Source organism: Oncorhynchus gorbuscha, linkage group LG15 (assembly GCF_021184085.1).
Source record: "Oncorhynchus gorbuscha isolate QuinsamMale2020 ecotype Even-year linkage group LG15, OgorEven_v1.0, whole genome shotgun sequence".
Lineage (NCBI taxonomy): Eukaryota > Metazoa > Chordata > Actinopteri > Salmoniformes > Salmonidae > Oncorhynchus > Oncorhynchus gorbuscha.
In genome coordinates, this window is record NC_060187.1 from 66,424,839 (window position 1) to 66,451,988 (window position 27,150).

A 27,150-nucleotide genomic window follows, 5' to 3' on the forward strand; every position below is an offset into this window, starting at 1 on the left:
GTCTGCCGAGGGGCGGCAGGGTAGTCTAGTGGTTAGAGAGTTGGACTAGTAACCGAAAGGTTGCAAATCTGTCGTTCTGCCCCTGAACAGGCAGTTACCCACTGTTCCTAGGCCGTCATTGAAAATAAGAATTTGTTCTTATAACTGACCTGCCTAGTTAAATAAAGGTTTTAAAAAATGTCGATCAAGCCCATTGAGCAGTTAATACAATGTGATTTATAGATTAGTCAGCTTCGCATTTAAAATTTGCTTGTGACTGAAAGTTGACAGATTTAAGTACTAATGATGCCTACGTTTCAGGGAAGCTGATTATAGTTTGTGTGCTCTTATTGGACGCAAGAGAAGATACCCAAGCGTGTGGATTGGCCAACTGAACACATCAATGGCGATGGGAAAGACCGACGATGTAACCCTGTAACAAACTAGTATCTTATATACCGTCTCTGCATTGTAACGTATTGTAGCCCTTGCACTCAATACGAAGAATACATGCAGCTACACATTTGGTTGCTTTCGATAATGACAATTGTGTTATAATGTATATATTTTGAGCGAAGGAACACACGAATTATGGTTTAGTCAGTAATGTATTTTGTGAATGTGTATGATCACGTGTTTAATGCGACCGCCTTCAAGACTGGTTCAAACTCGTATCTATCCACGGACGACAACCTTATTGAAATTCACAAGTCACTGCAGCAGTTTTGCTTTGACTGACAGAGCGAGACAGCATTCCACTTGAAACCTCTTGTGTACAAAGATATTCTCGTGCTATGGGTAGTTTCTGTCTCCTAAGAAGTCTGTGTCTCCCCCGCCAGGTCGGCCTACCATTGGTCATGCATAGGCAATACAGCCTCGATATTTCCGCTCAGCTTCTCCGAACGCAGGGCTATGTGAACGGGCAATGGATCAATGCTCCCTCTACCTTCCCAGTGCTGGACCCAGCGACGGGGGAAGAGATTGCGAAAGTCGCCGACTGCGGTCCAGCAGAAGCTAAACTAGCTGTCGACGCAGCCTACAAGGCATTCTACTCATGGAAGCAACACACAGCGAAGGTATGCCTCTACTTTAATTATGCTGAAATACCTTTGACTTGACAGTTGACGATCCGCGATTCTGTGAATAACATCTTGATATTTTTTTCCATCATCTACCACCGCTTTCCCCACATTTCCCAGTTGCATGAAATCAGTGTGACAGCTGCTTTCCCTAACTATTGTGACTAACATGCATGTTAGGCAGAATATATTAACCTAATAGACAGTCAACGTGCGCAATTACATATCTACTACAAGCGTCATAGCCTATACCCCAGGGTTCATTGTTTTGGGGCCTGTAGTGTAGTGTATGCTCAATAATAGCCTGGCCAAATAACTACTTGGCCCGCAAAGTAGCCACTCCAGGTTGCAGGGCTGTTTTTCTTACTGTCGTGTCCGTGAGTGATTATGCAATTATTAAGCCAACTCACTCACTGCCATATTAATACTTCACCAAGCGTACATCACTAAGCGGGGAAGGAGCCTTGAGAGAATATCAAAGTCTGACTCCAGCATCTTATACTGTAGTTTGGGGAGATTCCTGTTCATGCCAGTTTTGTCTTTGATCTGGTAAAGATGGCCTCATTGTACTGGTTTTCTGTCCATGCAGCCAACAAACACCCCCTCCCCTTCTTTTTACCCCCCCCCTCTCTCTGTCCCATTTTCGTCTTGCAAATAAATGCTCTGCTGCCATGCATGTGAAGCAATGCTTCAGTGCGAGAGGGACTGAGTGAGTGGAAAGACAACAGCCAGAGGCACCACTCACCATCAACACCTCATTAACTTTCAATACACAGCACACATTGTTGCATCAAGTTCCATCTCTGTTATCAGGAGCTGCTAGTTCCAGGGAGCACTAGTAAGACCAGACAGGGTCCTCCAGATTCTTGTGGATCATGCAACTTACTGATTCCATGATCTGATTTTAATGTTGTTTTCATCCTTAGGAAAGAAGTGTCCTTCTACGGAAATGGTACGATCTGTTGACATTGAACAAGGAGGACCTTGCTAAGCTGATCACTTTTGAGTGTGTGAGTATTGTTTTGCTGTCCGTGTAATGATTTGTATTTCGTTCTGAGTAGTAAACCACTTGTGTGTTCTGCACCTCTTAGGGCAAGCCCATGAAGGAGTCTCTGGGGGAGATTGCTTACGCTGCCGGCTTCCTGGAATGGTTCTCTGAGGAGGCACGGCGTGTCTACGGGGATGTTGTGCCCTCGGCTGCCAAGGACCGTAGGATCCTTCTGCTCAAACAACCTGTGGGTGTGGCCTCAATCATCACTCCGGTGAGTTGTAATGCTTCATCCATCTATTATATGTCAGGGATGTCCAACTTCGGTCCTGGAGAGCTGAAATTCTGTAACGCTTCCCCCCCACAGTGGAACTTCCCCAGTGCCATGATCACCAGGAAAGTGGGTGCTGCCCTGGCCGCGGGCTGCACCGTCGTGGTGAAACCTGCCGAGGACACACCCCTCTCTGCCCTGGCGCTCGCTGAGGTCAGTGCTTCTTTTTCCACAACAACACTCACTGTGGCTGGGTCCCCAATAGTGAGACACTTCATTTGTCTAATTCATATGTTTACTTTTTGTGTGTGTAAAGCTGGCAAGTCAGGCCGGGATCCCAGCGGGGGTGTTTAACGTGGTTCCTTGCTCCAGAGAGAAGACCCCCTCTGTTGGGACGGTCCTCTGCACAGACCCCCTGGTGGGGAAGGTCTCCTTCACTGGATCCACTGCCACTGGCAAGGTATGGACACTGATCTAGAATGGCTTCAGAGTTAGCTTAAACAATCCTGAAAATGCAATATACATTTCATGTTAGTCTTAAATCTTGTAGGTGGATAATTTTTCCATGAAAAGGCCTGTGATCTTCCTGATAACTCCTCGCTCATCCTCAGATTCTCTTGAAGCACGCCGCCGACACCGTCAAGAGGGTTTCAATGGAGCTGGGTGGCCATGCCCCCTTCATTGTGTTTGACAGTGCGGATGTGGACAAGGCTGTGGCGGGAGCCATGAACTCTAAGTTCAGGAACTCGGGACAGGTACTGAAATAGAAGATATCGTAAAACAAATTGTTTTGTGTCTACTGGGGGAAACTGAAATGCACCATATCGAAATGTTGCGTGTCATTCTAAAACGGGGTGTCTTAAGTCGTTGCCTAACCTCCATGTCCCTCAATGTGCCCTTTGACCCCCGTAGACATGTGTCTGCTCCAACCGCTTCCTGGTCCAGAGTAGGATCCACGATTGCTTCATAGAGAAGTTGGGGAAGGCCATGGATGCAGAGCTCCGTCTGGGCCACGGCTCTGACCCAAACACCACCCAGGGACCTCTCATCAATGTCCGTGCCTCTGAGAAGGTAACCTGGTTCCTTCTGTCAAGTGGGTGTTTGTATTATAGCTATACTATAACTATTATCTGCATGCTGTTGTTTATATTCTGATATGTTACATAACCTTAATATATCCTATGTCTCTCCCAGGTGGAGCACCAGGTAATGGATGCCGTGTCGCGGGGGGCCAAGGTGCTAAGGGGGGGGAAGCGCCTGGACGGCTCGTTCCATCAGCCCACTCTGCTGGCTGATGTCACCACAGACATGCTATGTACCAGAGAGGAAACCTTCGGTCCACTCCTGCCTGTCATCAGGTCAGTGGAGCTAGGAGAGATCAGACAACTCAATCACAATTGAAGAGTGGATGCTAAAATGGAAGAGTGGATGGATGCTAAAATGGAAGCTAACTCAAGTTGTTTGTCTTTTCCTTATGACAGGTTTAGCACAGAGGAGGAAGCACTTGCCATTGCCAATGCATCTCATGTGGGTTTAGCAGGTGAGCTAAACATTATTGTATGCACCTTGCTGTCATGTCTGAAAACCCCTCAAACCTATAATTATTATTTTAATTTGACAGAGCCTGTCTGATTTACCGATTCTATTACTCTATTTCATGTTCTGCCCCCCCCCCCAGGGTACTTCTTCTCCCAGGACGTCAGTCAGATCTGGCGGGTGGCGGAGAATCTGGAGGTAGGCATGGTGGGGGTGAACGAGGGTCTCCTCTCCACCCCAGAGGCCTCCTTCGGCGGGGTCAAGCAATCAGGCCTGGGCCGTGAGGGCTCCAAGTATGGCATCGAGGAGTACCTGGACGTCAAGTACATGTGCTTTGGAGGGCTAACCCCCTGAGGGAACACTACACCCTCCCCCCAACTCCTGGACTTCCCCAAGTAGGAAGCGGTGAATTTGGGAAAAGGGCGGATTCTTAGGCTCTAGTAACAGCTACTTACTCATATTTAACATAAAAAACAACAACAATTGACAATCATCAAATATGATTCCTTCACAAATGATTGTGATTCTGATCCTCATCCTCTTTGAGAGCCTTCATCACTGCTGAGAAATCCATGTTCCATGCTCTACATGGTTTCCTCTCCTTATCCTCTCTGACCACTGGCCTATACGAACTGGTGAAGGGAAAGCAATATGGTGACAACCCAAACCAGTTATCCATGTTAGTTAAAGACCTAGTGCAGTCTAAAACATGAATTTCCTGTTTTTTATATATTTCCACATAAAGGTTGAATCAGTTTTGTGAAAAAGGTGATCATGCCCTTTTTTAGTTCAAGAGCTGTTTGGAAAGACCGCCTGAAGTTATTGCCTGCCTGGTGATATCACCAGATGGTAAATTGGTTAAAAGACCAATAAGAAAGAGTTCCAAACCTCTCTGCCAATAACCACTCATTTTCAGTTTCCCCCTCCTCACTCAGGCCACTCCTAGCCAATCTTAGCAAAATTCTTGTTTGAGAAATTGCTCTTTGCTAAGAAGCTATTTTTGTTCCTTTGTTTTCAATTAAAATGTTTGAAATCACAGTAAGGTACTTGTTACCCAGATATTATTTGATGTTGAGATAACATTTACATTTAAGTCATTTAGCAGACGCTCTTATCCAGAGCGACTTACAAATTGGATAAAAACTGCATTGGAACTTTTTAAGGGTAGCCCCTTAAAAAAAGAGGATCGGAAGCCACAATAGTATTTGGACATAACCCAATAGACGTCTCCAAACCTGTGGGATCCCATAATGATTTGGACCTTTAGGGCTGAATCAAATATTGAGATAAAAAAGAACAAATGTGTGTTCTCAATGTAGGATTGCGCCCTTAATGAGAAGCACTATATAACTTGAACTTGAAGCCTAGCATAGAGTTGGGTGGATTTAATAAGCACATCAATTGCAAATACTGAGATTATTGATACGCACAAGGGACTTACTCTGTTTTTAATAGGAAGATTATTTATAATTTGGCTATTTTCTAGAAAAGGGAGCTTGACTGTATCCAGATCCCAGCTGTATTAGATATGTCACTTGATAATAGTGTGGTGAAATTATGAATGACACTATTTTGGTAACGGTTGAAGAATAGCCTTGTTGGGCTAAGCAGTTAGAAATAAATGTACTGTGTAATATCCTCTGTAACTAGTTAACTGTCCTAACTACTAAAAACTATTGTAGACCATGCCACTACATTAGTACAGGTTATATTGTCGTTGGTAACTAGTCTTCCCACGTACAATATATTATCCAGTAGAGCTGCCTTTGATATTCAGACAGTTTGTACCACCTATGTTCTGTATCTGAACCTGCAATGTAAATGTTGTAGTGTTCTCTGAAACTGAAGTAATGTCTCTTGCCAAACATTGTCAAATAAGTGCCATTTGAATAATTTTACCAATTCTGTTCTGGTTGTGACACTCATTGTAAAAAATATTTCTAACTATTGTAAATATTAATGGAGTACTTCAGAAAATGTCAAATAAATGACTGTGTTACTTTGTTTGTCAAACAATATCAATTGGTTGACGTTCGATCAGTGTTTCCCAACCCTGGTCCTCCAGTAACCCCAACAGTACACACTTGTAGCCCTGGACAACCCTCATTCAACACATTGAGGGCTTGATGATTAGTTGACAAGTTGAATCGGGTATGCTTGTCCAGCGTTGGAATAACAATTTGTGCTGTCGAGGGTACTGGAGGACCAGGCCTTATATCTTACTACTCATTTTGGACAGGAAAGAAAATGACACAGAATTCAGAACACTGTTCATTGATTTGATGCATTTAATTTTCTGTAAAAACATTGGTAGTTGTAAACAGAGCAAATACCAAAAATTGGGTGGTGTAATGGGAAAAAGCCATGAATATAACATGGCTGTTAGTGTTTCTGTCCATATTGGGGAAATATCTCCCCAGTCCCTTACGGGAAGAAAAATGTAAAGCAACCATTGGACATGCTTATGTTGGTTTAATGTCAAGTATTTGATCCATTCCATCAATGGCTACCTGTCCTGCATAGTAATGTTAATTATCAATTTGATCTGTCCTCTTCTTAATCCTTAAACTGTGTGTCCTAATTATTTGGCACTACACTCATGTAATCAGACATTCTCTGACAGTGAATGAGAGGGGAAAAATCCATCATTACGCAAAGGAATTATTGATTGAAAGCATGTTACCCACCATGTTCAAGTTAGATAATAGATCTTGCCAAGGGAAGGAAGAATGGATGCATTACCAAGTACTTGGATATAATAGGGTCTCTGTTAGCCACAGGCTTATAGTGCATTTTGGCACCTTTATGGCTTGTCCCATGAAATGGCTGGTTCTGTTTCTTCGGGCCCATTTACAAGACCCATTATGCTTATTTAGCATAAAGAAGCTTTAAAATGAGAAAGATACCAAAACTATACAACTAGTTTTCGAGGACAAGTGTGCTAACTCAAAACAGTAGGTCAAATACAATATAATGCTGTGATGTATTGTGTCTAAGTCCAAGACACTCATAGAGATCACAGATAAATTGAGTTTGATTCTGATTAAATGATTCACGAGTAGCATCACAAGATGGACTTTGGGTACTAAACATAAGAATTTAGACTTTTCCATCTAGCCATTTTGACAAATCCAATTTGTCAAAACATTTACAGGAGAGGCGTCAGATGCTCACAACCAGGGTTGGGCTTGTCTCCATTTCCTACAAAATAATGACAGTAAAAAAACATTGGATAACAAGGCAAAGTTAAAGGTCAGTAGTAGTCGGTAGACTAGTATGCATAATGGGTAGTTGTATGTACATTCACCAATCTGTAGAAGTATGTGAGGCCACAGAACCTCCTCACAAATAGCACCTTCATCCTTAGTGTCAAATTATTCAAACTGTCTGTATGCATGTAAAGTTAATGCTACTGTTAGTTCCCAGAATCCAGGGATGCCCAACTCTACTATCCTACAGCCCTTGGATTTTCACATCTCCCTGGTGCTGAGTTGTCATAGAAAGTACACATCTGGTCGAAACCAGTATTTGAATAGAAGACAAGACCAAAAACAAGCAGACACTATGGCACTCGAGCTGTGCACCCCGGCCATAATCCCAAGAGTGGGTTTCACTCATGTTGTACAATAACCACCCCAGTTCTGTGCGTTCCTGCTCATCCGTAGGTGTTCCCGTTGTGGGAAGCCTGAGCATTGGTCCGGTTTCTGCTCCGGACCGGTCGGTCTCGACTGAAGACTGTGTCCTGGTCACTGTCCAGCTCTGACTCGGACATCATGAGGTTGGAGTTGTGCTCCGTGCTCCTGTGTTTGATGTCTGAGAAGGGGACAGACCAGGTAGATCATGGCAGGAAATGTGTTGAATGAAATATAAGACACTTACTGTATTTGGGCTTCAGCTCCATTTTCTCCTGTTCGTCCATGTTGTCCAGTATAGTGTACTTGGTTTTCTTCCCGACCTTAGTGCGCCTCCTCCTAAACAAAACACATTTCTATTAAAGTTCAAATGCAGCCTTTAAAAAAAATTAAATATCAAATAATTTCCGGGTAACAAATACCTTCCTGTGATTGTTTTCAATTCAAATAGTCTAAAAGATACAAAAATAGTTTCTTAGCTAATAGCCATTTCTCAAGCAAGATTTTCTAACTGGGGAGGAGAAAACTCACTGTTATTGGCAGAGAGGTTTGGAGCTCTCTTTCTTATTGGTCTATTAACTAATTTACCATCAGGTGATGTCACCAGGCAGGCCGAAACCCCATCCAACCAAAATGTGGTCTTTTCATACAGCTCTTATACTAAAATGGCATCATCATAATTTTCACAATTTCACAGTATTATTCCAACCTCAGTGTGGATATACTGTATATATAACAGTACCAGTCAAAAGTTTGGACACGCCTACTCATTCCAGGTTTTTTTTTTTTTTACTATTTTCTACATTGTAGAATAATAGTGAAGACATCAAAACTATGAAAAAAAACATGGAATCATGTAGTAACCAAAAAAGTGTTAAACAAATCAAAATATATTTTCAATTTGAGATTCTTCAAAGTAGCCACTCTTTGCCTTGATTACAGCTTTGCACACTCTCTGCATTCTCTCAACCAGCTTCACCTCAACCAGCTTCACATATGCTGAGCACTTGTTGGCTGCTTTTACTTTTACTCTGCGGTCCAACTCATCCCAAACCATCTCAATTTGGTTGAGGTCGGGTGATTGTGGAGGCCAGGTCATCTGATGCAGCACTCCATCACTCTCCTTCTTGGTCAAATAGCCCTTACACAGCCTGAAGGTGTTTTGGGTCATTGTCCTGTTGAAAAACAAATAATAGTCCCACTAAGTGCAAACCAGATGGGACGGCGTATCGCTGAAGAATTCTGTGGTAGCCATGCTGGTTAAGTGTGCCTTGATTTAGAAATAAATCACAGACAGTGTCCCCAGCAAAGCACCCCCACACCATCACACATCCTCTATGCTTCACGGTGGGAACCACACATGAGGAGATCATCTGTTCACCTACTCTGCGCCTCACAAAGACACAGCAGTTGGAACCAAAAATCTCAATATTCAATATCAATATAAATCTAAATATATTTGATATTCTTCAAAGTAGCCAGCCACCCTTTGCCTTGATGACAGCTTTGCACACTCTTGGCATTCTCTGAACCAGCTTCATGAGGTAGTCACCTGGAATGCATTTCAATTAACAGGTGTGCCTTGTTCAAAGTTAGTTTGTGGAATTTCTTTCCTTCTTAATGCATTTGAGGCAATCAGTTGTGACAAGGTAGGGGTGGTATACAGAAGACAGCCATATTTGGTAAAAGACCAAGTCCATATTATGGCAAGAACAGCTCAAATAAGCAAAGAGTTCATCATTACTTTAAGACATTAGGTCAATCTGGAACATTTCAAGAACTTTTAAAGTTTCTTCAAGTGCAGACACAAAAACCATCAAGTGGTTTGATGAAACTGGCTCTCATGAGGAACACCACAGGAAAGGAAGACCCAGAGTTACCTCTGCTGCAGAGGATAAGTTCATTAGAGTTACCAGCCTCAGAAATTGCAGCCCAAATAAATGCTTCACAGAGTTCAAGTAACAGACACCTCTCAACATCAGCTGTTCAGAGGAGACTGCATGAATCGAACTGCTGCAAAGAAACCACTACTAAAGGACACCAATAAGAAAGAGAGACTTGCTTGGGCCAAGAAACATGGTATTAGACACACCTTGATTTTCTAAGATGGTGTAGCAGTCGGGCGTTTGTTTTGTCTTGTCCCGTGTAAATAGAGTTTTATATATCATTTTCCTCGTTTTCTCTTGTATATACTTAGCATATATTTTAATCTCACTTTCCATCTATGGACTGAATATACTCTCCTGCAACCCGCCTCACCAATGTGGTACTGATCTGCTTTTTTTATACTTTAGAACCGGAACCCCCATCAGAAGTTAGCCAGCTAACTAGCTACTAGCTAGTAGTCAGTAAGCCACTGCCACTGTTAGCCACTGCTTCACCGTTAACTCGGACAACAGCCAGCCTCAGCTCGCTCAATACCTGCCAGTGTGCACAGTGCGATATCAACCCAGAGCATATCAGACTGCTTTTTCTCTACCAGATCTCCGGATTTCTACCGCAAGCTCTGAACCTTTACACCGAATCATCGCAGCTAGCTAGCTGCAATCCGAGTGGCTACTCCTGGCTAACGTCTCTGTCCCAAAGCAAGCACCAGTTAGACTTGAGCTAGCCCCGAGCTAGGCCCGTCTCCCGGCTTGCCGAAGAGATCCACCAGCTAATTCTTGAGCTACAATACCTCTTATGCCAATTGGCCTGGACCCTTTACAGCCAACACGGAGACCCGCCAATCCATCACGACTGGTCTGCCGATGTAATTGTCCGAGGTGGTTTCAATGAGCTCTTCCATTGCGACATCGCCGAAGGCCCATCTGCTAGCCCCGGCCCGCTAGCTGTCTGAATCGCCGTGTCTCCAGCTCGCCTAGAGTAGTAGCGACTACTGAATCGGCTCCCTGACTCACCTATCGCTACGCATTGGGCCCTATGATCACTCGGCTACACATGCCTCTCTCTAATGTCAATATACCTTGTCTATTGCTGTTTTGGTTAGTGATTATTGTCTTATTTCACTGTAGAGCCCCCAGCCCTACCGAATATGCCTTAGATAGCCCTTTCGTCCCACCCCCCACACATGCAGTTACCTCACCTGGCTTAACTGGTGCCTCTAGAGACAAAACCTCTCTCATTGTTTGTTTTATTCACTGCTTTAGCACACTCCGCCAACCCTGATGTCATAGCCGTGTCTGAAATTTCAATGCCCAACTACAACATTTTCTGACAAGATCAAACTACCAAAGGGGGCGGAGTTGTAATCTACTGCAAAGATAGCCTGCAGAGTTCTGTCAAACTATCCAGGTCTGTGCCCAAACAATTCGAGCTTCTACTTTTAAAAATCCACCTTTCCAGAAACAAGTCTCTCACCGTTGCCGCTTGTTATAGACTCCCCTCAGCCCCCGGCTGTGCTCTGGACACCATATGTGAATTGATTGCCCCCCATCTATCTTCAGAGTTCGTACTGTTAGGTGACCTAAACTGGGATATGCTTAACACCCTGGCCATCTTACAATCTAAGCTATCTCAATCTCACGCAAATGATCAAGGAACCTACCAAGTACAACCCTAAATCCATAACCATGGGCACCCTCTTAGATATCATCCTGACCAACTTGCCCTCTAAATACAACTATGCCATCTTCAATCAGGATCTCAGCGATCACTGCCTCATTGCCTGCGTCCGTAATGGGTCCATGGTCAAACGACCCCCCCTCATCACTGTCAAACGCTCACTAAAACACTTCAGCGACCAGGCCTTTCGAATCGACCTGGCCCGGGTATCCTGGAAGGATATTGACCTCATCCCGTCAGTAGAGGATGCCTGGTTGCTCTTTAAAAGTGCTTTCCTCACCACCTTAAATAAGCATGCCCCATTCAAAAAAAATGTAGAACTAAGAACAGATATAGCCCTTGGTTCACCCCAGACTTGACTGCCCTTGACCAGCAGAAAAGCAACCTGTGGCGTTCTGCATTAGCATCGAATAGCCCCTGCGATATGCAACTTTTCAGGGAAGTCAGGAACCAATATACACAGTCAGTTAAGAAAGCAAAGGCTAGCTTTGTCAAACAGACGCAGGCAATGAGGCAGTGATCCCCTACCCCGGCCAACAGCTCTGCACCCCCTGCAGCAACTTGCCCAAGATCCCCCCCCCCCCCGCCCCCGCCGCCATCCAAATCCAGACAGCTGATGTTCTGAAAGAACTGCTAAATCTGGATCCCTACAAATCAGCTGGGCTAGACAATCTGGACCCTCTCTGAATTGATCCACCAAAATGGTTGCAACCCCTACTAGCCTGTTCAACCTCTCTTTCGTATCCGCGGTCATCCCCCTCTTCAAAGGGAGAAACACTCAAACTGCTATAGACCTATATCCATCCTGCCCTGCCTTTCTAAAATCTTCGAAAGCCAAGTTAACAAACAGATCACCGACAATTTCGAATCCCACCGTACCTTCTCCACTATGCAATCTGGTTTCCGAGCTGGTCATGGGTGCACCTCAGCCACGCTCAAGGTCCTAAACGATATCATAACCGCCATCGATAAAAGACAGTACTGTGCAGCCGTCTTCATTGACCTGGCCAAGGCTTTCGACTCTGTCAATCACCACATTCTTATCGGCAGACTCAATAGCCTTGGTTTCTCAAATGACTGCATCGCCTGGTTCACCAACTACTTCTCAGATAGAGTGCAGTGTGTCAAATCGGAGGGCCTGTTGTTCGGACCTCTGGCAGTCTATGGGGGTATCACAGGGTTCAATTTTCGGGCCAACTATTTTCTCTGTATATATGAATGATGTCGCTCTTGCTGCTGGTGATTCTCTGATCCACCTCTACGCAGACGACACCATTCTGTATACATCTCGCCCTTCTTTGGACACAAAACTCTAAATGAGCTTCAATGCCATACAACACTCCTGCTGTGGCCTCCAACTGCATTTAAATGCTAGTAAAACTAAATGCATGCTCTTCAACCGATTGCTGCCCGCACCCGCCCGCCCGACTAGAATCACTACTCAGGATGGTTCTGATTTAGAATATGTGGACAGCTACACATATTAGGTGTATGGTTAGACTGTAAACTCTCCTTCCGGACTTACATTAAGCATCTCCAATCCAAAATTAAATCTAGAATTGGCTTCCTATTTCGCAACAAAGCCTCCTTCACTCATGCTGCTCCCTCTCTAACTTTAAGCATCAGCTGTCAGAGCAGCTTACTGATCATTGTACCTGTACACACCCAATCTGTAAATAGCACACCCAACTATCTCATCCCCATATTGTTATTTATCTTCTTGCTATTTTGCACCCCAGTATCTCTACTTGCACATCATCATCTGCACATCTATCACTCCAGTGTTAATGCTAAATAATCCTAAGTAATGCTAATGCTAAGTGATTATTTTGCCTCTGGCCTATTTATTGCCTTATCTCCCTAATCTTCTAGATTTGCACACACAGTACATAGATTGTTATATTGTGTTAAAGATTGTACGTTTTTTGTGTAACTCTGTGTTGTTTTTGTCGCACTGCTTTGCTTTATCTTGACCAGGTCGCAGTTGTTAATGAAAACTTGTACTCAACTGGCCTACCTGGTTAAATAAAGGTTAAACAAATAAAAAAAAACAAGCAATGGACATTAGATCGGTGGAAATCTGTCCTTGTGTCTGATGAGTCCAAATTTGAGATTTTTGGTTCTAACTGCTGTGTCTTTGTGAGGTGCAGAGTAGGTGAACGGATGATCTCCCCATGTGTGGTTCCAACCATGAAGCATGGAAGAGGGGGTGTGATGGTGTGGGGGTGCTTTGCTGGGGATACCGTCTGTGGTTTATTTCTAATTCAAGGCACACCTAACCAGCATGGCTACCACAGCATTCTGCAGCAATACTCCATTCCATCTGGTTTGCACTTAGTGGGACTTTCATTTGCTTTTCAACAGGACAATGACTCAACACACCCCCAGGCTGTGTAAGGGCTATTTGACCAAGAAGGAGAGTGATGGAGTGCTGTATTAGATGACCTGGCCTCCACAATCACCCGACCTCAACCAAATTTAGATGGTTTGGGATGAGTTGGACAGCAGAGTGAAGTAAAAGCAGCCAACAAGTGCTCAGCATATGTGGGAACTCCTTCAAGACTGTTGGAAAAGCAATCCAGGTGAAGCTGGTTGAGAGAACGCCGAGAGTGTGCAAAGCTGTAATCAAGACAAAGAATGGCTACTTTGTTTAACACTTGTTTGGTTACTACATGATTCCATATGTGTTTTTTTCACAGTTTTTATGTCTTCGCTATTATTCTACAATGTAGGAAATAGTAAAAAAATAAAGAAAACTCTTGAATGAGTAGGTGTGTCCAAACTTATATATATATATATATACACACAGTAGACACACGTCCAGGTGACTGTCGCGATGAAGACAATAACCATGAAGAAGGACAGGATGAAGTAGAGAACCCACCACTCTGCCAAACAGAATAGAGAAAGGACTGGCACTGTGAATATATATTTATATATAAAGTAAATCACATGTTTTACTGCATTGGGCCTTTAACAAACAGAATCAGAAACAAAATCAGAAACAAAATCTATATCGGACATTGTTGTGTGTCTGAGCAAGAAAGGAAAGGTCACCTTTTGCAGCAGTAGACACAGTAGACACACGTCCAGGTGACTGTCACGATGAAGACAATGACCATGAAGAAGGACAGGATGAAGTAGAGAACCTGCCACTCTGCCAAACAGAATAGAGAAAGGACTGGCACTGTGAATGTAGTATCTCACAGCAGACGGGGCAAACAAGTATGTCGTCCTCTCAGGACCGATGAATGATCATAGCTCACCACAGTTGCTCTCTCCGTCGCCAAAGAACCTGCGAATGAGGTTCTCTGTCCAAAAGGGGTCACAGACACACTCCATGTTGATTGGGTCACACGTCCCACAGCCCGAGCAGCAGAGCAGGCACACTGTGTGGGGTGTGGGATGAACACCAATACACAAACGGGATCAGCCTACACCACGGCAGAGGACAAAGACAGACAGCTTTCTTAGTCACCAAGTGATGAGATCTAGTCAAATTTAATCTCTCATGTAATATAATCAGATATAGTCTATAATGTTGTTATAACATTGTAACAGGCTTTGATATATGGTATGATAAGGTAAGATGGGTGCTTTGTATGCATTTTCTGCATTGGGCAATACCTGATATCTGAGTGTCCCCATAGGCCCCTTAGGTGGATGCCATTGTCCAGGACATGGAGCAGTGCGGCCAACTGTCTGAGCACGGTGTCCTTCTGTGACACACTCACCTGGGCCAGCGCCACCAACATCTCCACCTCCACCTCCTCACGACCACCAGGGTCTGTGGACACACACACTGTCTGAGAACATTCCTGCTCTGACAGAACACACATATGCTGTACGTGCTGTTCAGCTCTTCCTCCCAATGCTCGTCATGGTCCGTGGGGAAACACAGTCCGAGAACACACACACATCTACCTGGCCGCACTTCCATGGTGGCTGTGGCGGTGCTGCTGCGTCCCTGGGTGTCTGTGACACGCAGCTGGAACAGATAGGTCCCCTCCACCAAGTTGGCCAGGTACACGGAGGCCTGCTGCTCTGAACCATACAGCACCTCCTGGGGGAACGGCAGGACAGAGTAGTTCCTACCTTAAAGTAATTCCTACTTCCTACCAGTTTAGCTAACAGCATATTACAAGTTCAAACTATATTTACCGTATACCTAAGTATCAAGACTCCTCTCACTCACCCCAGCAGCAGGGCTCTGACTGTCCCGGACCCAGAGGAAGTCCACCGTGGCTGGGTCACCATCCGACATTGAGCCTCTGAGTACCAGGGAGTTGTTGGGCAGGGCTCGGGTGTGGCTGCCACTGGCATGTGCTACAGGTGGAAGGCTTCTGGCTGAGGGAGGATGGACAACAGGCTGTAGATGAACCATCATGTTCAACCAGCCTGGGTGATGTCTCATCTTGTTTTGAACAGATTTGCTGTGTTTGAAGCATTGTGTGTTTTCTTAGCAGGTTGACATTTATTGTCATGAATTATTGTTTGGGTTAGGCATTATGGTTAGCAGTGTGGTTAAGGTTAGGTTTAAAATCACATTTGAGTACTTTGTGTCTGTGCCAGCTAGGGACTACTCTGCAGAGCTGCCTCCAGTACATGAGTCATCCCAATAAATGCCAACCTGTGTTTTCTTACCCTCTTGAACCCTGACTGTGAGTAAGGCACTGTCTTTCAGCCCTTCCTGGTCACTCACAGTCAGACTAAATGTATAGCGGCCCGCTCTGAGGCTCGTTACTATGGCTATGGGCTTGTCCACACCCTGTGTCCTTGACCCTGGAGGACCTCTACAAAACAACACAGAAAATGACATTGTAAGAAGGCTCTTCAGCTTGTTCTTCATATCTTTATAGACTTTTATGGACTCAACCTTTGACCTATATGAACAGTGTTGGTACCTGATGGTGTGCCAGTGGTAGCTGGTGATGGCGTGGTCATCAGTGCTGCTGCTTCCGTCCAAGGTGACGCTGGTCACTGGGAGGGTCAGCTGCCTGTTAGGACCCACTATAGCCACAGGGGCTCCGTTTGACACCTTGACCTCAGCTATGGGGGTGCTTTTGTTCTCTATGGGACAGAGCAAAACAGGTCATTTGTTGAAACATGTCCTATTCATGTTTTGATACCCTTGGCTTTACCTTGGGTTTACTACTAGGTGGACTAAGGTAATGTAATGCCTGAAGTTAACTGTCTGAGGACATTCCAATGCTGTAGAACATATCTGATACTCTGTTATAATCTTAATACCGTACTGTCCTTATGTCATTTACCTGTCTTCTGAGTGACAGAGGCACTAGTAGAGGGGGTAGCTGCAGTAGGGTCATCCTGCCTGTGGGCCAGGGTAGCAGCAAGGCCAGGGCTGGAGGTGAGAGTGACATGGCTGGGGTAGGGCATTTGGTTATTCTCCACTGACTGAATGACTTTCACTGTAGCCATGGAGGAGTCTGACAACCCGGCAGAATCTGTAATGGTCAACCTGGAAAAAAATCCAGATGAATCCAGCTACTCTTGTAGCTTGTATTGTGGTGGTGGGGAAACATTGATGGTAATGGCTTACACAGTATCTATGTCACGTTTCCATGAGGCTACATTTAAACAGAATGTCAGCTAAGGTTTTTTATAGGGAAGATATAACTATCTAAAGGCAGAAAACCTTTGGTCCTGTATTATTGTTAGTTAAACACCAACTATGATTAATAGAGACCGTGCACTGTAACTATCAGTGCAGTCTGACCTTTGTTCCATGGTAGAGCAGCATACCCAAACTATTTGATTTATTTATTTATTTCACTATTTGAATTTCAGGCTTGAATTGACTGGGATTAAATTGATTTGGACCCTAAGTTTAGGCCACAGAGGTCCTATCCATACCTGAATGTGTACTCCCCAGGGGCAAGGTTGGATAGGTTGAGAATCTGTGTGTCCGAGAAAGCTCCAAGCTCTATGGATGGACCTCCAACCTGCTCCCAGTGATGGCTGATGATCACTCCATCATCAGAAATCTCTATGAGGGACCATCAAACACAAGATAGTCATAATATAGGCCAAATCTATTCTGTAAACGGACGCACATGATATCTCATTAGGTGGGTGCTTGATAGAATTCACAGTCAAATAATTGGATAGGACCTGCGGACTCAAATTCATCAACAGATTTACATACGGGCTAACGTTATTTAAATACAGCAGTAAGACATTGTTTCGACCCAAAACAGATCTTCATCCTCGATTGAAACATTGTTTTTGTTTCACATCAATAAATGTTGGAGCATTTGAGTGTGCATGCCCTAACTGCTCTTAGTCCAGTATTTTGATATTAGACTAAACTCCTTGATCTGCAATGTTCATTCATCTGTCTGATACTACTGCTCTGGTGACAAGAGGAAGACTCCCCTCTACTGATTCATCAACACCATGTCCAGCAGCATCTCAACATCCACAGGGGAACATTTCTCCTATCCATTTCTCATTTTTGGGGGACTGTCATGATGATAAATATTTAGATAATACATGAACCCAACAGCTAAAACAAATTATTTATTGAGGTTGTTACAAACTTGGAAAAGAAAGAACACACTGATGCAAAAACCATTTCTCGATTGAATGAATATGGTCTTACCTTTACATTTGAGTAATTTAGCAGACACTCTTATCCAGAGCGAAATACAGGAACAACTTAAGTGCCTTGCTCAAGGGCACATCGACAGATTTTTCACCTAGTCGGCTCTGGGATTCGGTTACTGGCCCAACACTCTTAACCACTAGGCTACCTGCCACCCCAGCTATATAGTATTATATGCAAACTATTCAATTACATGATATCTGAAACAGATAGTTTATTTTGTTTTCAATAATACAGTAATTGTTCATTTATATGGCATTTAGAAGTAGAATATACACGCCACGATGGAAATAGTTTAAATTCAGCTTGTAAACTGAAATCAGCATTTCCCCCACATTTCATATATCTAAGTCAGAGGAGAATCACTGGGTCCAACGTGACAGTGGCCTACATGTCAAATCGCTGGTCTCCAAAGGGAAAAGCCTGGTCACAGCTCCCTCTCTTGGCTCAAAGGGAAAAGCCTGGTCACAGCTTCCTCTCTTGGCTCAAAGGGAAAAGCCTGGTCACAGCTCCCTCTCTTGGCTCAAAGGGAAAAGCCTGGTCACAGCTCCCTCTCTTGGCTCAAGGGGAAAAGCCTGGTCACAGCTCCCTCTCTTGGCTCAAGGGGAAAAGCCTGGTCACAGCTCCCTCTCTTGGCTCAAGGGGAAAAGCCTGGTCACAGCTCCCTCTCTTGGCTCAAAGGGAAAAGCCTGGTCACAGCTCCCTCTCTTGGCTCAAAGGGAAAAGCCGCACACAGTGCTACTGGTGACCTGCACCACCCGTCAAAGCCCCAAAAGGCTAAAGTCCTATATTAGTCCATCCTGCTTGTTGACCCCATCAACCCCAATGAAACCAGGATGATCCTGAGAAAGGTTGGTTGTCTAGGCTCATCTCAGATGGCTGTGTCATGTCCTAAGCTATCCCAGCGGGCCTCACAGTGTCCAGTCCTGTCCCAGAGTGCTGTGCAGCATGTGGAAGGCAGTGCCTGTCAGATGCCTGGCCACATTTCCTTCCCACTGACAGAGAAGCAGCTGAACAACATAACAAAGAAAGAAATGAAAAGATTGGAAGAAAATATATATATAAATAAAAAGAAAGGACCTGGAAAAGAAATGGAGCAAACTGCAGAGGCCTAAAGTGATCCTCAAGCTGCGACGAGGTGAAACCCGCCCTCGGAAGCAGCAGACTGAAGTCAACAGCCAGCCAGATGGAAGGGGGCTCTGCAAGTACGTAAGATAAGGTGTCTATCGACAAAGTACAGAAGAGAGCAGCCAGCCAGATGGAACGAGGAGAACTCCCAATCCAAACGCTTCTTCAATATCCCTCCCAGCCAGAAGAAGTCTAGAGTCATTAATATTTACTCATATGCATTTGCACCCAGCCACGTAGCCAATCACCATACACACACAAACACTAACAATATTTGCTTTTAAGTTTAGGTTTGCAGCATCTATTAGTTTGAAAATACACTTTTACATTAACCACACAGTCAGTGTGTAGTATTTGTATTCATATCAGTCTGTTTTATGGTACGCCAGAGCTGTGACTGATCATTCATCTGATATATATTTATCTTTAATAGGCCTACTCTAAAAGTAGTAACATTATGGTAAGGTTAGTCACCATCCAAAGCCAACTATTTCATACATACGGCTGCCGTTGATGATGGTTGAGCTGGCAGGAAGTGACACGACCTGGGTTACTGGGAGGGTGACGGCTTTGGGGGTCTGGTTCCTTCTCGCCGCTGTAAAGTAAGAGATATTCCATCCATTAGGACTGTCAGACATGTGTGACTGCTGTGTGCCCTTTTCTAATTAATCCAGGAAATAAACTTCAGCTCATGCTTGTAAAAACCATTGTGTTTGTGACTGTACCAGTTTGGGGCTCTGGGCCGACGGGGGCTACCAGCTCCACTGTGTCCCTGGGCAACGTTTGCTCTACAGGATTGTCAGATTATACAGTGACAAGCGATTGAGAATAAAACAAGAAAATATGAGATAGAAACAGGTTATGTAACAGGGGGAACAAAGAATATGAAAGACTACCTACAATCACCAATTAAGGTTTAAAAAAATCCAATGAACAGAAACATATTGCAGTACCTGTCTGTGTGGATGTGGTCAGGGGTACAGTACTGGACAGATGAGATGGGGCTTTAGTGGGATGGGAAGTCTTTATTTGGCTCGGTTGGGAGGAGTGAACACTGTCATTCTGTGGTTTTTGGCGTGAATGTTGGCCCTGAGCTGGCCATGGATGTGTTCTGTAGTTCACTATCCTACAAAGAAAACAACAGCAAATACATTACTATTTGTATTAGTAAAACAAGACTTGTTCATAAAGAATCTGTATTGCAAATTCCCAAATTAACCCTCTCTCCAAATCACCCTCCAAATCCCCCTCCTGGGAATGGCTGACAAGCCTACATTAGTAAGAGAAGCTATGTGGATTACAGTATGTCCTATTCTCAAAGGATATGTGAAGGTCAGGCGCGCTGGGTGAATGTGACTACAGAGCAATTGAGTCAGCAAAATGTCACTGTAATAACACACACACACACATACACATATATGCAGACTGTCAGCTGGGTGACCGTTTATCATACCTCAGGGAAGTAACCCTATTTAAAATGTCCCAGCTGTTTTACAGGAGATATTTCCAACTATCTGCCTTAATTTAGACAGACTGCTTTTTCATGTCCAGTTTGTCCACTAATTGTGAGCTAAATCTAATCACTTTATTGGATCTATGTAACCCAGTATCATTTCCACCGTGTCCTGGCAAACATGTGGTCCTCATACGGCCTCATTTTTTGTTGCGTTTTGATTCCTGCCCATTGTTTCATCTGAAACTTACTTTCTTGTTTTCAGGTGTAGTGCCAGACGTGGGGTCACTGGGGGGTGCCCCCTGGTTGATAGTTGCCCCAGTGGAAGGACTGGGCAGGCTGCTTTCAGCCCCTTCTGTTGCAAATCCCAGCCCCACTAGCCTGCCTTCACTTTCCGATAGGTTGAAACCATCCCTCCCTTCCAATGCTGCAGGCCAATCTGGAAGATCCCCACCATTATCCTCAGGGCCAAGTTCACTCTCAGGGTATTCCAAACCCATCCCACCTGGGTCATCAAAATCCATCTGGGGCCCATCTAACAGGGCTAGGTCATTCAGTGCCTCCACGTCCCCAGAGGGGTGGGGCCTCCAGCGACTGGGATAGGGCTCCCCCCTGACCAGAGACTGGAGCAGCAGGGTCTGAGGGGGTCCTCTCTGCACGAAGGCCATATAGGAATCAGCTCCAGGTCTCTGTCTGGGCTGGCAGTTCTCTCTCTGCTGGCAGCTGAGGATGTAGCAGCGACACTCAAACAGCCAGGCCAGGTTACATTCAGGCCGATCACAACACGCCCCAGCACACTGCGCAAGAGATGACATGTCTGGCACCCGCAAGATGTTGCTGCTCCTCAGGGCCGGGGAGACCACAGCCTCTGAGTAGGTCGCACCCTGCCAGCACTGTGACGCCTCTGCAGCTATGGTACAGAGCACAGAGATATATGGTCAAACAGCTTTTGCTTATACTTTGCTTACATTTAGTAGTAAAAGTCAGCAATACAATGAGCTTGTTTCACAGTGGGAAGAGTCGCCTTCCAACATGCTCCACTAAGGCATAAACCAGATGGAACCATTAAACGGAGGAAAACTAGCATGAATTATTCAGTGATCACTTCACTGATACTGTGAGCCTAGGTAATACTCACATCTTAGCTCTCAACAATATCATCTGATAACTGAGGGAAAAGGCATCAGCTGCTTTCTTTGTGTCACTGAACACAACACAGTGGCGAGTGTACGATAATGAACAAATGGACTCAATAACAGCAAACGTAATTCTTCTGCTGATCTCATAAGGGGATATTGAGTGCACAAGCAGATCCTGGTAAACATCACCCAAATATACTGCCACTCTTAAAATGAATCAATAAGCTTTTTGGAGGTACTTAAAGGGCACATTTGGGTTCATTATCCTGTTACTAATTGTTCATTTTAACCCGGGAAAAGCATCTCTCAGTGAAACCATTGTCTTTTTAACACCATGGGTGTCACGCCCTGATCTGTTTCACCTGTCTTTGTGATTGTCTCCACCCCCCTCCGGGTGTCGCCCATCTTCCTCATTATCCCCTGTGTATTTATACCTGTGTTCTCTGTTCATCTGGTTTGTCAAGTCAACCAGTGGTTTGCCTCAGTGCCTGCTTTTCCCAGTCTCTCTTTTTCTCACCCTCCTGGCTTTGACCCTTGCCTGTCCTGACTCTGAGCCCGCCTGCCTGATCACTCTGCCTGACCCTGAGCCTGCCTGCCGTCCAAACATGACTGTTTTTATTAACTTTATGAATCCTACAATACAACATAGAACACACAGCACAAATATTCATTTAACATTAGGTACAGTCACAAGAATGTCATTTTAAAGATGGCCCCTAACCTTCCACATAGTGCAGGATGAGACAGAGAAGCAGGTGAGCTCCTGTCTGCATGGATTCTACTGGTGGTCACCTGTTACTGCTGTCACCCTGCTGTGCGCTTACTGTGTAGGTAAACAATTATCATATTTATGTTGTTTCAGCTAATTGTTAAGGGTAGTGGTTAGGATAAAGTGTTATTCTAATATAGGGTTAAAGATCAAGGGTCACTGTATTTGAACTCAGGACAAAGCACTGCATTTTAACTCAGGATTGATCCCATTATCTGGGTTTTTGTATACCATGCTGAGAAAGTCACTGAATATACTTACACCATAGAAGGCTCTAAATAACTCATGAAACAATCAATTACTTAATCATGAGTAACCCTAACATATTGGTAATGTGTGGTCGCAGTAAAACACTACATCCAATAAAGTGAACAAGCTGATTTCCTTTACTTTCTCCCAATCCCCTATATTATAAAACGCTGTTTCACCACCAAGGACAGCGACTACCCTCGGCGAGAGAGGTAGTGGAGAAAAAGGGTTTTATGAGGCCTTTGATATTGACGCAACCAATGTTTTTTTTCTAGACTGGGGTCTGCTACATTATTATAGAAGGCAACGTCATTAGCCTACTAACTAACGATTGTTGAGGGGATAACATGGTTCGAATGTGTAGCCTACTACAACAGGATATCGAATTGAAATAGACACTACCGAGCAAGCCAGAGCAGTTCAACTATTCAAAGCAGCCCTCCGGCACTGTTACTGCTCATACCTGTTACTGCTCATACCTGTTACTGCTCATACCTGTTACTGCTCATACAGCACTTGCGAAAGATGTAGCTACACGTGAGACACTCACCAAGGATGAAGGGTGCAAAAATGTATCCAAATAGCGTTAGAAGTGAACGTCGTTGTTCCAGTCGAAAAGACAAATTAGGGGGTGTAATTTCCCGGCGCTCAGACACTGTGCAGTCGAAATACGCTTCGCCCGGCTCGGATGCCACTGTCTTGTTCACGCCAGTTACTGTACCATCCTTCTCCGCTGTTCCCCTGCTGCTGTTACCAGTAGACATCCTTTGTAGCTCTTGGGCGCAGCCGGCTGGGTGGTGGTGTGTCTCGAGAGGCAATTTGATCTGCAGCTGAGCAAAATTAGCGCGCACTGATATTCGGGGAAAGAATGCTCATGTCATGATGCTCACCATCACTGCCTGGCCTCGGTGGCTTGGCTTCCATGCAAGGGGATGGGGACGAGATATCTTCAATATACAGTACCAGTCAAAAGATTGGGCACACATTTAACATTTTTACATTTAAGTCATTTAGCAGACGCTCTTATCCAGAGCGACTTACAAATTGGTGCATTCACCTTATGACATCCAGTGGAACAGTCACTTTACAATAGTGCATCTAAATCTTAAAGGGGGGGGTTAGAGGGATTACTTATCCTATCCTAGGTATTCCTTAAAGAGGTGGGGTTTCAGGTGTCTCCGGAAGGTGGTGATTGACTCCGCTGTCCTGGCGTCGTGAGAGAGTTTGTTCCACCATTGGGGAGCCAGAGCAGCGAACAGTTTTGACAGGGCTGAGCGGGAGCTGTACTTCCTCAGTGGTAGGGAGGCGAACAGGCCAGAGGTGGATGAACGCAGTGCCCTTGTTTGGGTGTAGGGCCTGATCAGAGCCTGGAGGTACTGAGGTGCCGTTCCCCTCACAGCTCCGTAGGCAAGCACAATGGTCTTGTAGCGGATGCGAGCTTCAACTGGAAGCCAGTGGAGAGAACGGAGGAGCGGGGTGACGTGAGAGAACTTGGGAAGGTTGAACACCAGACGGGCTGCGGCGTTCTGGATGAGTTGAAGGGGTTTAATGGCACAGGCAGGGAGCCCAGCCAACAGCGAGTTGCAGTAATCCAGACGGGAGATGACAAGTGCCTGGATTAGGACCTGCGCCGCTTCCTGTGTGAGGCAAGGTCGTACACACCTACTCATTCAATGTTTTTTCTTTATTTTTTACTATTTTCAACATTGTAGAATAATAGTGAAGACTTCAAAACTATGAAATAACACATGGAATTATGTAGTAACCAAAAAAGTGTTAAACAAATCAAAATATATATTTTACAGTTGAGATTCTTCAAAGTAGCCACCCTTTGCTTTAATGACATCTTTGCACACTCTCTGCATTCTCTCAACCAGCTTCACGAGGAATGCTTTTCCAACAGTCTTGAAGGAGTTCCCACATATGCTGATCACTTGTTGGCTGCTTTTCTTTCACTCTGCGGTCCAACTCATCCCAAACCATCTCAATCGGGTTGAGGTCAGGTGATTTTAGATGCCAGGTAATCTGATGCAGCACTCCATCACTCTCCTTGTTCAAATAGCCCTTACACAGCCTGGAGGTGTGTTTTGGGTCATTGTCCTGTTGAAAAACAAATGATAGTCCCACTAAGCGCAAACCAGATGGGATGGCGTATGGCCGCAGAATGCTGTGGTAGCCATGCTAATAATTTGTTTAACTCTTTTTTGGTTACCACATGATTCCATATGTGTTATTTCATAGTTTTGATGTCTTCACTATTGTTCTACAATGTATGAAATAGTACAAATAAACAAAACCCCTGAAATTAATAGGTGTGTTCAAACTTTTGACTCGTACTGTATACTGAATAATTTCATGTTGAACGATAACTAACCTTATGGATATAGGCATATTATACATATACGCCATTATCAACATTATACCAATTATTATTATTATTATTATTATATAATTTGATACTTGTTTTAATCCATATATTTATTCGATGTTCAAACAGGACTATCAACAGAGTTGGTACAGAAATGACCCCCCCCCCCCCCCATTGAATAAATAAATACAAAAAGTACAAGCGAAACAACAACAAACAATTATAACACCTATTATTATTATTATTGTGCGGCCCTTGTCTGGACACTTTCAGTTTCACCCAGTGACTGCACGGTTTCTCCCGAAAAGGGGCGTATTTACGGAGAATCGAAACCAACATTTCCCAGTCTGAACTTCTACTGCAATCCATGGTCTGTCATGAAAATAGTTATATTTATTTTATAGTCTGAATTTGAAAATCTGCATTACTATATAGCATGTAGTGTTAAGTAAGCAGCCTAACTTACACGTCACCTTATTTGGAAAGGACCTGTAGGCCTACTCTGTCAGTTGGGAGGAAGTGGAGCTGAATGCAGTTTTTGTTCTCATGGTTGTGTAAAAGTGAAAAGGTGAACAGAGATGGGGGACAAGAAACAAGACTCAGTGGAAAGGTAAGTGACAAGCAAGATATGTTTACGATAGGTTATAGGCTCTGTCGGGGGCACGGTGTGACAACACCTGGTATGTGGTGGGTTTGATTCCTTCACGAGCCACACACAGCACTGAATCATGTTAGCGATTGTTAGGGTTGCGTAAATTCAAATCTGGTATCAGGATAAATATAACAATGAGTCACCGATTTTATACTATGTATTTTTTATTAGCTAAGTAATAAATGGCAAATGCAACTTTCGTATATACGGGCTCACTGTAATACCACGCAGGCCAGAACAGAGAACTGACAGGATGTATGTAAACAGTATTCTTTATACTGTGATAGACAGTTCCAACCCGTCTATTGGCCTATCACAGTAGAGACTGGGCGTGGTTTAAACTTGCTCAGCCTACTGCAGGCGCTCAGGCGGGTCCCCGCCTCTTGGCGCTTCTGTTGCTAGATGTAACTTGCTTGTGAAGAACATCCAGGCTCTCATGCTCCATACCGTTATGTCGCACCTGGCTCCTGTTATCTAACAAAAGACTGATTGTTCTCGCAACACCCCGCTCTGAATGTGCCCCCCTCCCAACTAATTTGAACAGTTCCTGTCTTCATGCTTCTCTGTATTTTTCCATCATGAGAAAGTCCCATGGCCCTGATACTTTTAACAATGTTTCAAGTCAGCTATGTTGCATAACACATACATACATCCACACAAGCCAACAGCAGATAATATTCAATCATATATATGGTAATGGCTATAATGTAAAACACAGGATCCAACACGATCACTTTGGATTAAAGAAAGCACCTACTAAATCAGAGGCCATATTATTAAAGGTGTCTGGCATTTTGTAAAGTCAGTCTATTTTCCCATTCATAATTGATTAATACCTCTCTTGTGATCCTCTTATGATACCTACATAAACAGGCCAGCAGATGGCAATAAGAACCAGACGAGTGACTCCCTCCAACAGGTTACAGCCCCTGGAAATTCCAAGGGGAGAAAGAAGAGTGGAAAGAAAAAGAGGAGTGCCAAGAAGATGGAGGACAAGGAGGGAGAGATGGACAAATTTGCCCCATTGCAGTCTGTCCTGGTTCAATCACAATCAGAGGAATCTAGCCCAGCCCAATCCCCATCAGTGGAAGCTGACCCACCCTTAGGGCAATCTAATCGAGAGAAACCTACACCAGAGCAACCTATCTCGGAGCAACCCAAACCAGAGACACCCAAACCAGCACAACGTAACCCTGCCCAACCACTTACAGGGCATCAAAACCCAGCCACGCCCCCTTCAGCGCTACCCAATCAAGCCCAACCAGAGCAACCCAATCCAGTGCACCCTAACCTATCCCAACCACCTTTAGACCATCTCTCCCTAACCCAGTCAAAGGACCAGCCAACTGAAGCCCAACCACATCCAGATCAGGGTCCTCCAACCCGGTTATCCACAGATCAGTCATCTCCACAACAGTCTTCACCAGATCAGCCAGATCCGTCATCTCCACACCAGTCATCACCGGATCAGTCATCTCCAAACCAGTCATCACCAGATCAGTCATCTCCACAACAGTCATCACCAGATCATCCAGATCTGTCATCTCCACATTTGTCATCACCAGATCCGTCATTTCCACACCAGTCATCACCAGATCAGTCATCTCCACAACAGTCATCACCAGATCATCCAGAGTCATCTCCACAACAGTCATTTCACCAGATCATCCAGATCTGTCATCTCCACAACAGTCATCACCAGATCAGTCATTTCCACA

At 44.5% G+C, this 27,150-nt stretch overlaps 3 protein-coding genes across 3 annotated transcripts; 1 reads left to right on the forward strand and 2 right to left on the reverse strand.

Moving 5' to 3' along the window:
- Positions 1 to 404: 404 nt before the first annotated feature.
- On the forward strand, positions 405 to 5,866 carry aldh5a1 (aldehyde dehydrogenase 5 family, member A1 (succinate-semialdehyde dehydrogenase)). The gene is made up of 10 exons (XM_046302364.1): positions 405 to 1,055; positions 1,985 to 2,068; positions 2,150 to 2,320; positions 2,414 to 2,530; positions 2,634 to 2,777; positions 2,929 to 3,072; positions 3,230 to 3,388; positions 3,512 to 3,675; positions 3,799 to 3,857; positions 3,996 to 5,866. The coding sequence occupies exons 1-10, from the start codon at positions 774 to 776 to the stop codon at positions 4,205 to 4,207; spliced, it is 1,536 nt and encodes a 511-aa protein (XP_046158320.1). The 5' UTR covers positions 405 to 773; the 3' UTR covers positions 4,208 to 5,866.
- A 255-nt stretch (positions 5,867 to 6,121) lies between these two features.
- LOC123997306 (dyslexia-associated protein KIAA0319-like) lies at positions 6,122 to 19,505 on the reverse strand. The gene is made up of 12 exons (XM_046301450.1): positions 19,305 to 19,505; positions 16,924 to 17,056; positions 16,323 to 16,528; positions 15,954 to 16,119; positions 15,694 to 15,842; positions 15,245 to 15,396; positions 14,974 to 15,112; positions 14,672 to 14,836; positions 14,316 to 14,438; positions 14,107 to 14,206; positions 7,733 to 7,824; positions 6,122 to 7,666 (listed from the first exon to the last, which is right to left on the reverse strand). The coding sequence occupies exons 1-12, from the start codon at positions 19,438 to 19,440 to the stop codon at positions 7,509 to 7,511; spliced, it is 1,719 nt and encodes a 572-aa protein (XP_046157406.1). The 5' UTR covers positions 19,441 to 19,505; the 3' UTR covers positions 6,122 to 7,508.
- Positions 19,506 to 19,639: 134 nt separating this feature from the next.
- LOC123997802 (dyslexia-associated protein KIAA0319-like) lies at positions 19,640 to 21,798 on the reverse strand. The gene has a single exon (XM_046302368.1). It carries the CDS (start codon positions 21,068 to 21,070, stop codon positions 20,492 to 20,494), a length of 579 nt encoding a protein of 192 aa, XP_046158324.1. The 5' UTR covers positions 21,071 to 21,798; the 3' UTR covers positions 19,640 to 20,491.
- Positions 21,799 to 27,150: the final 5,352 nt, after the last annotated feature.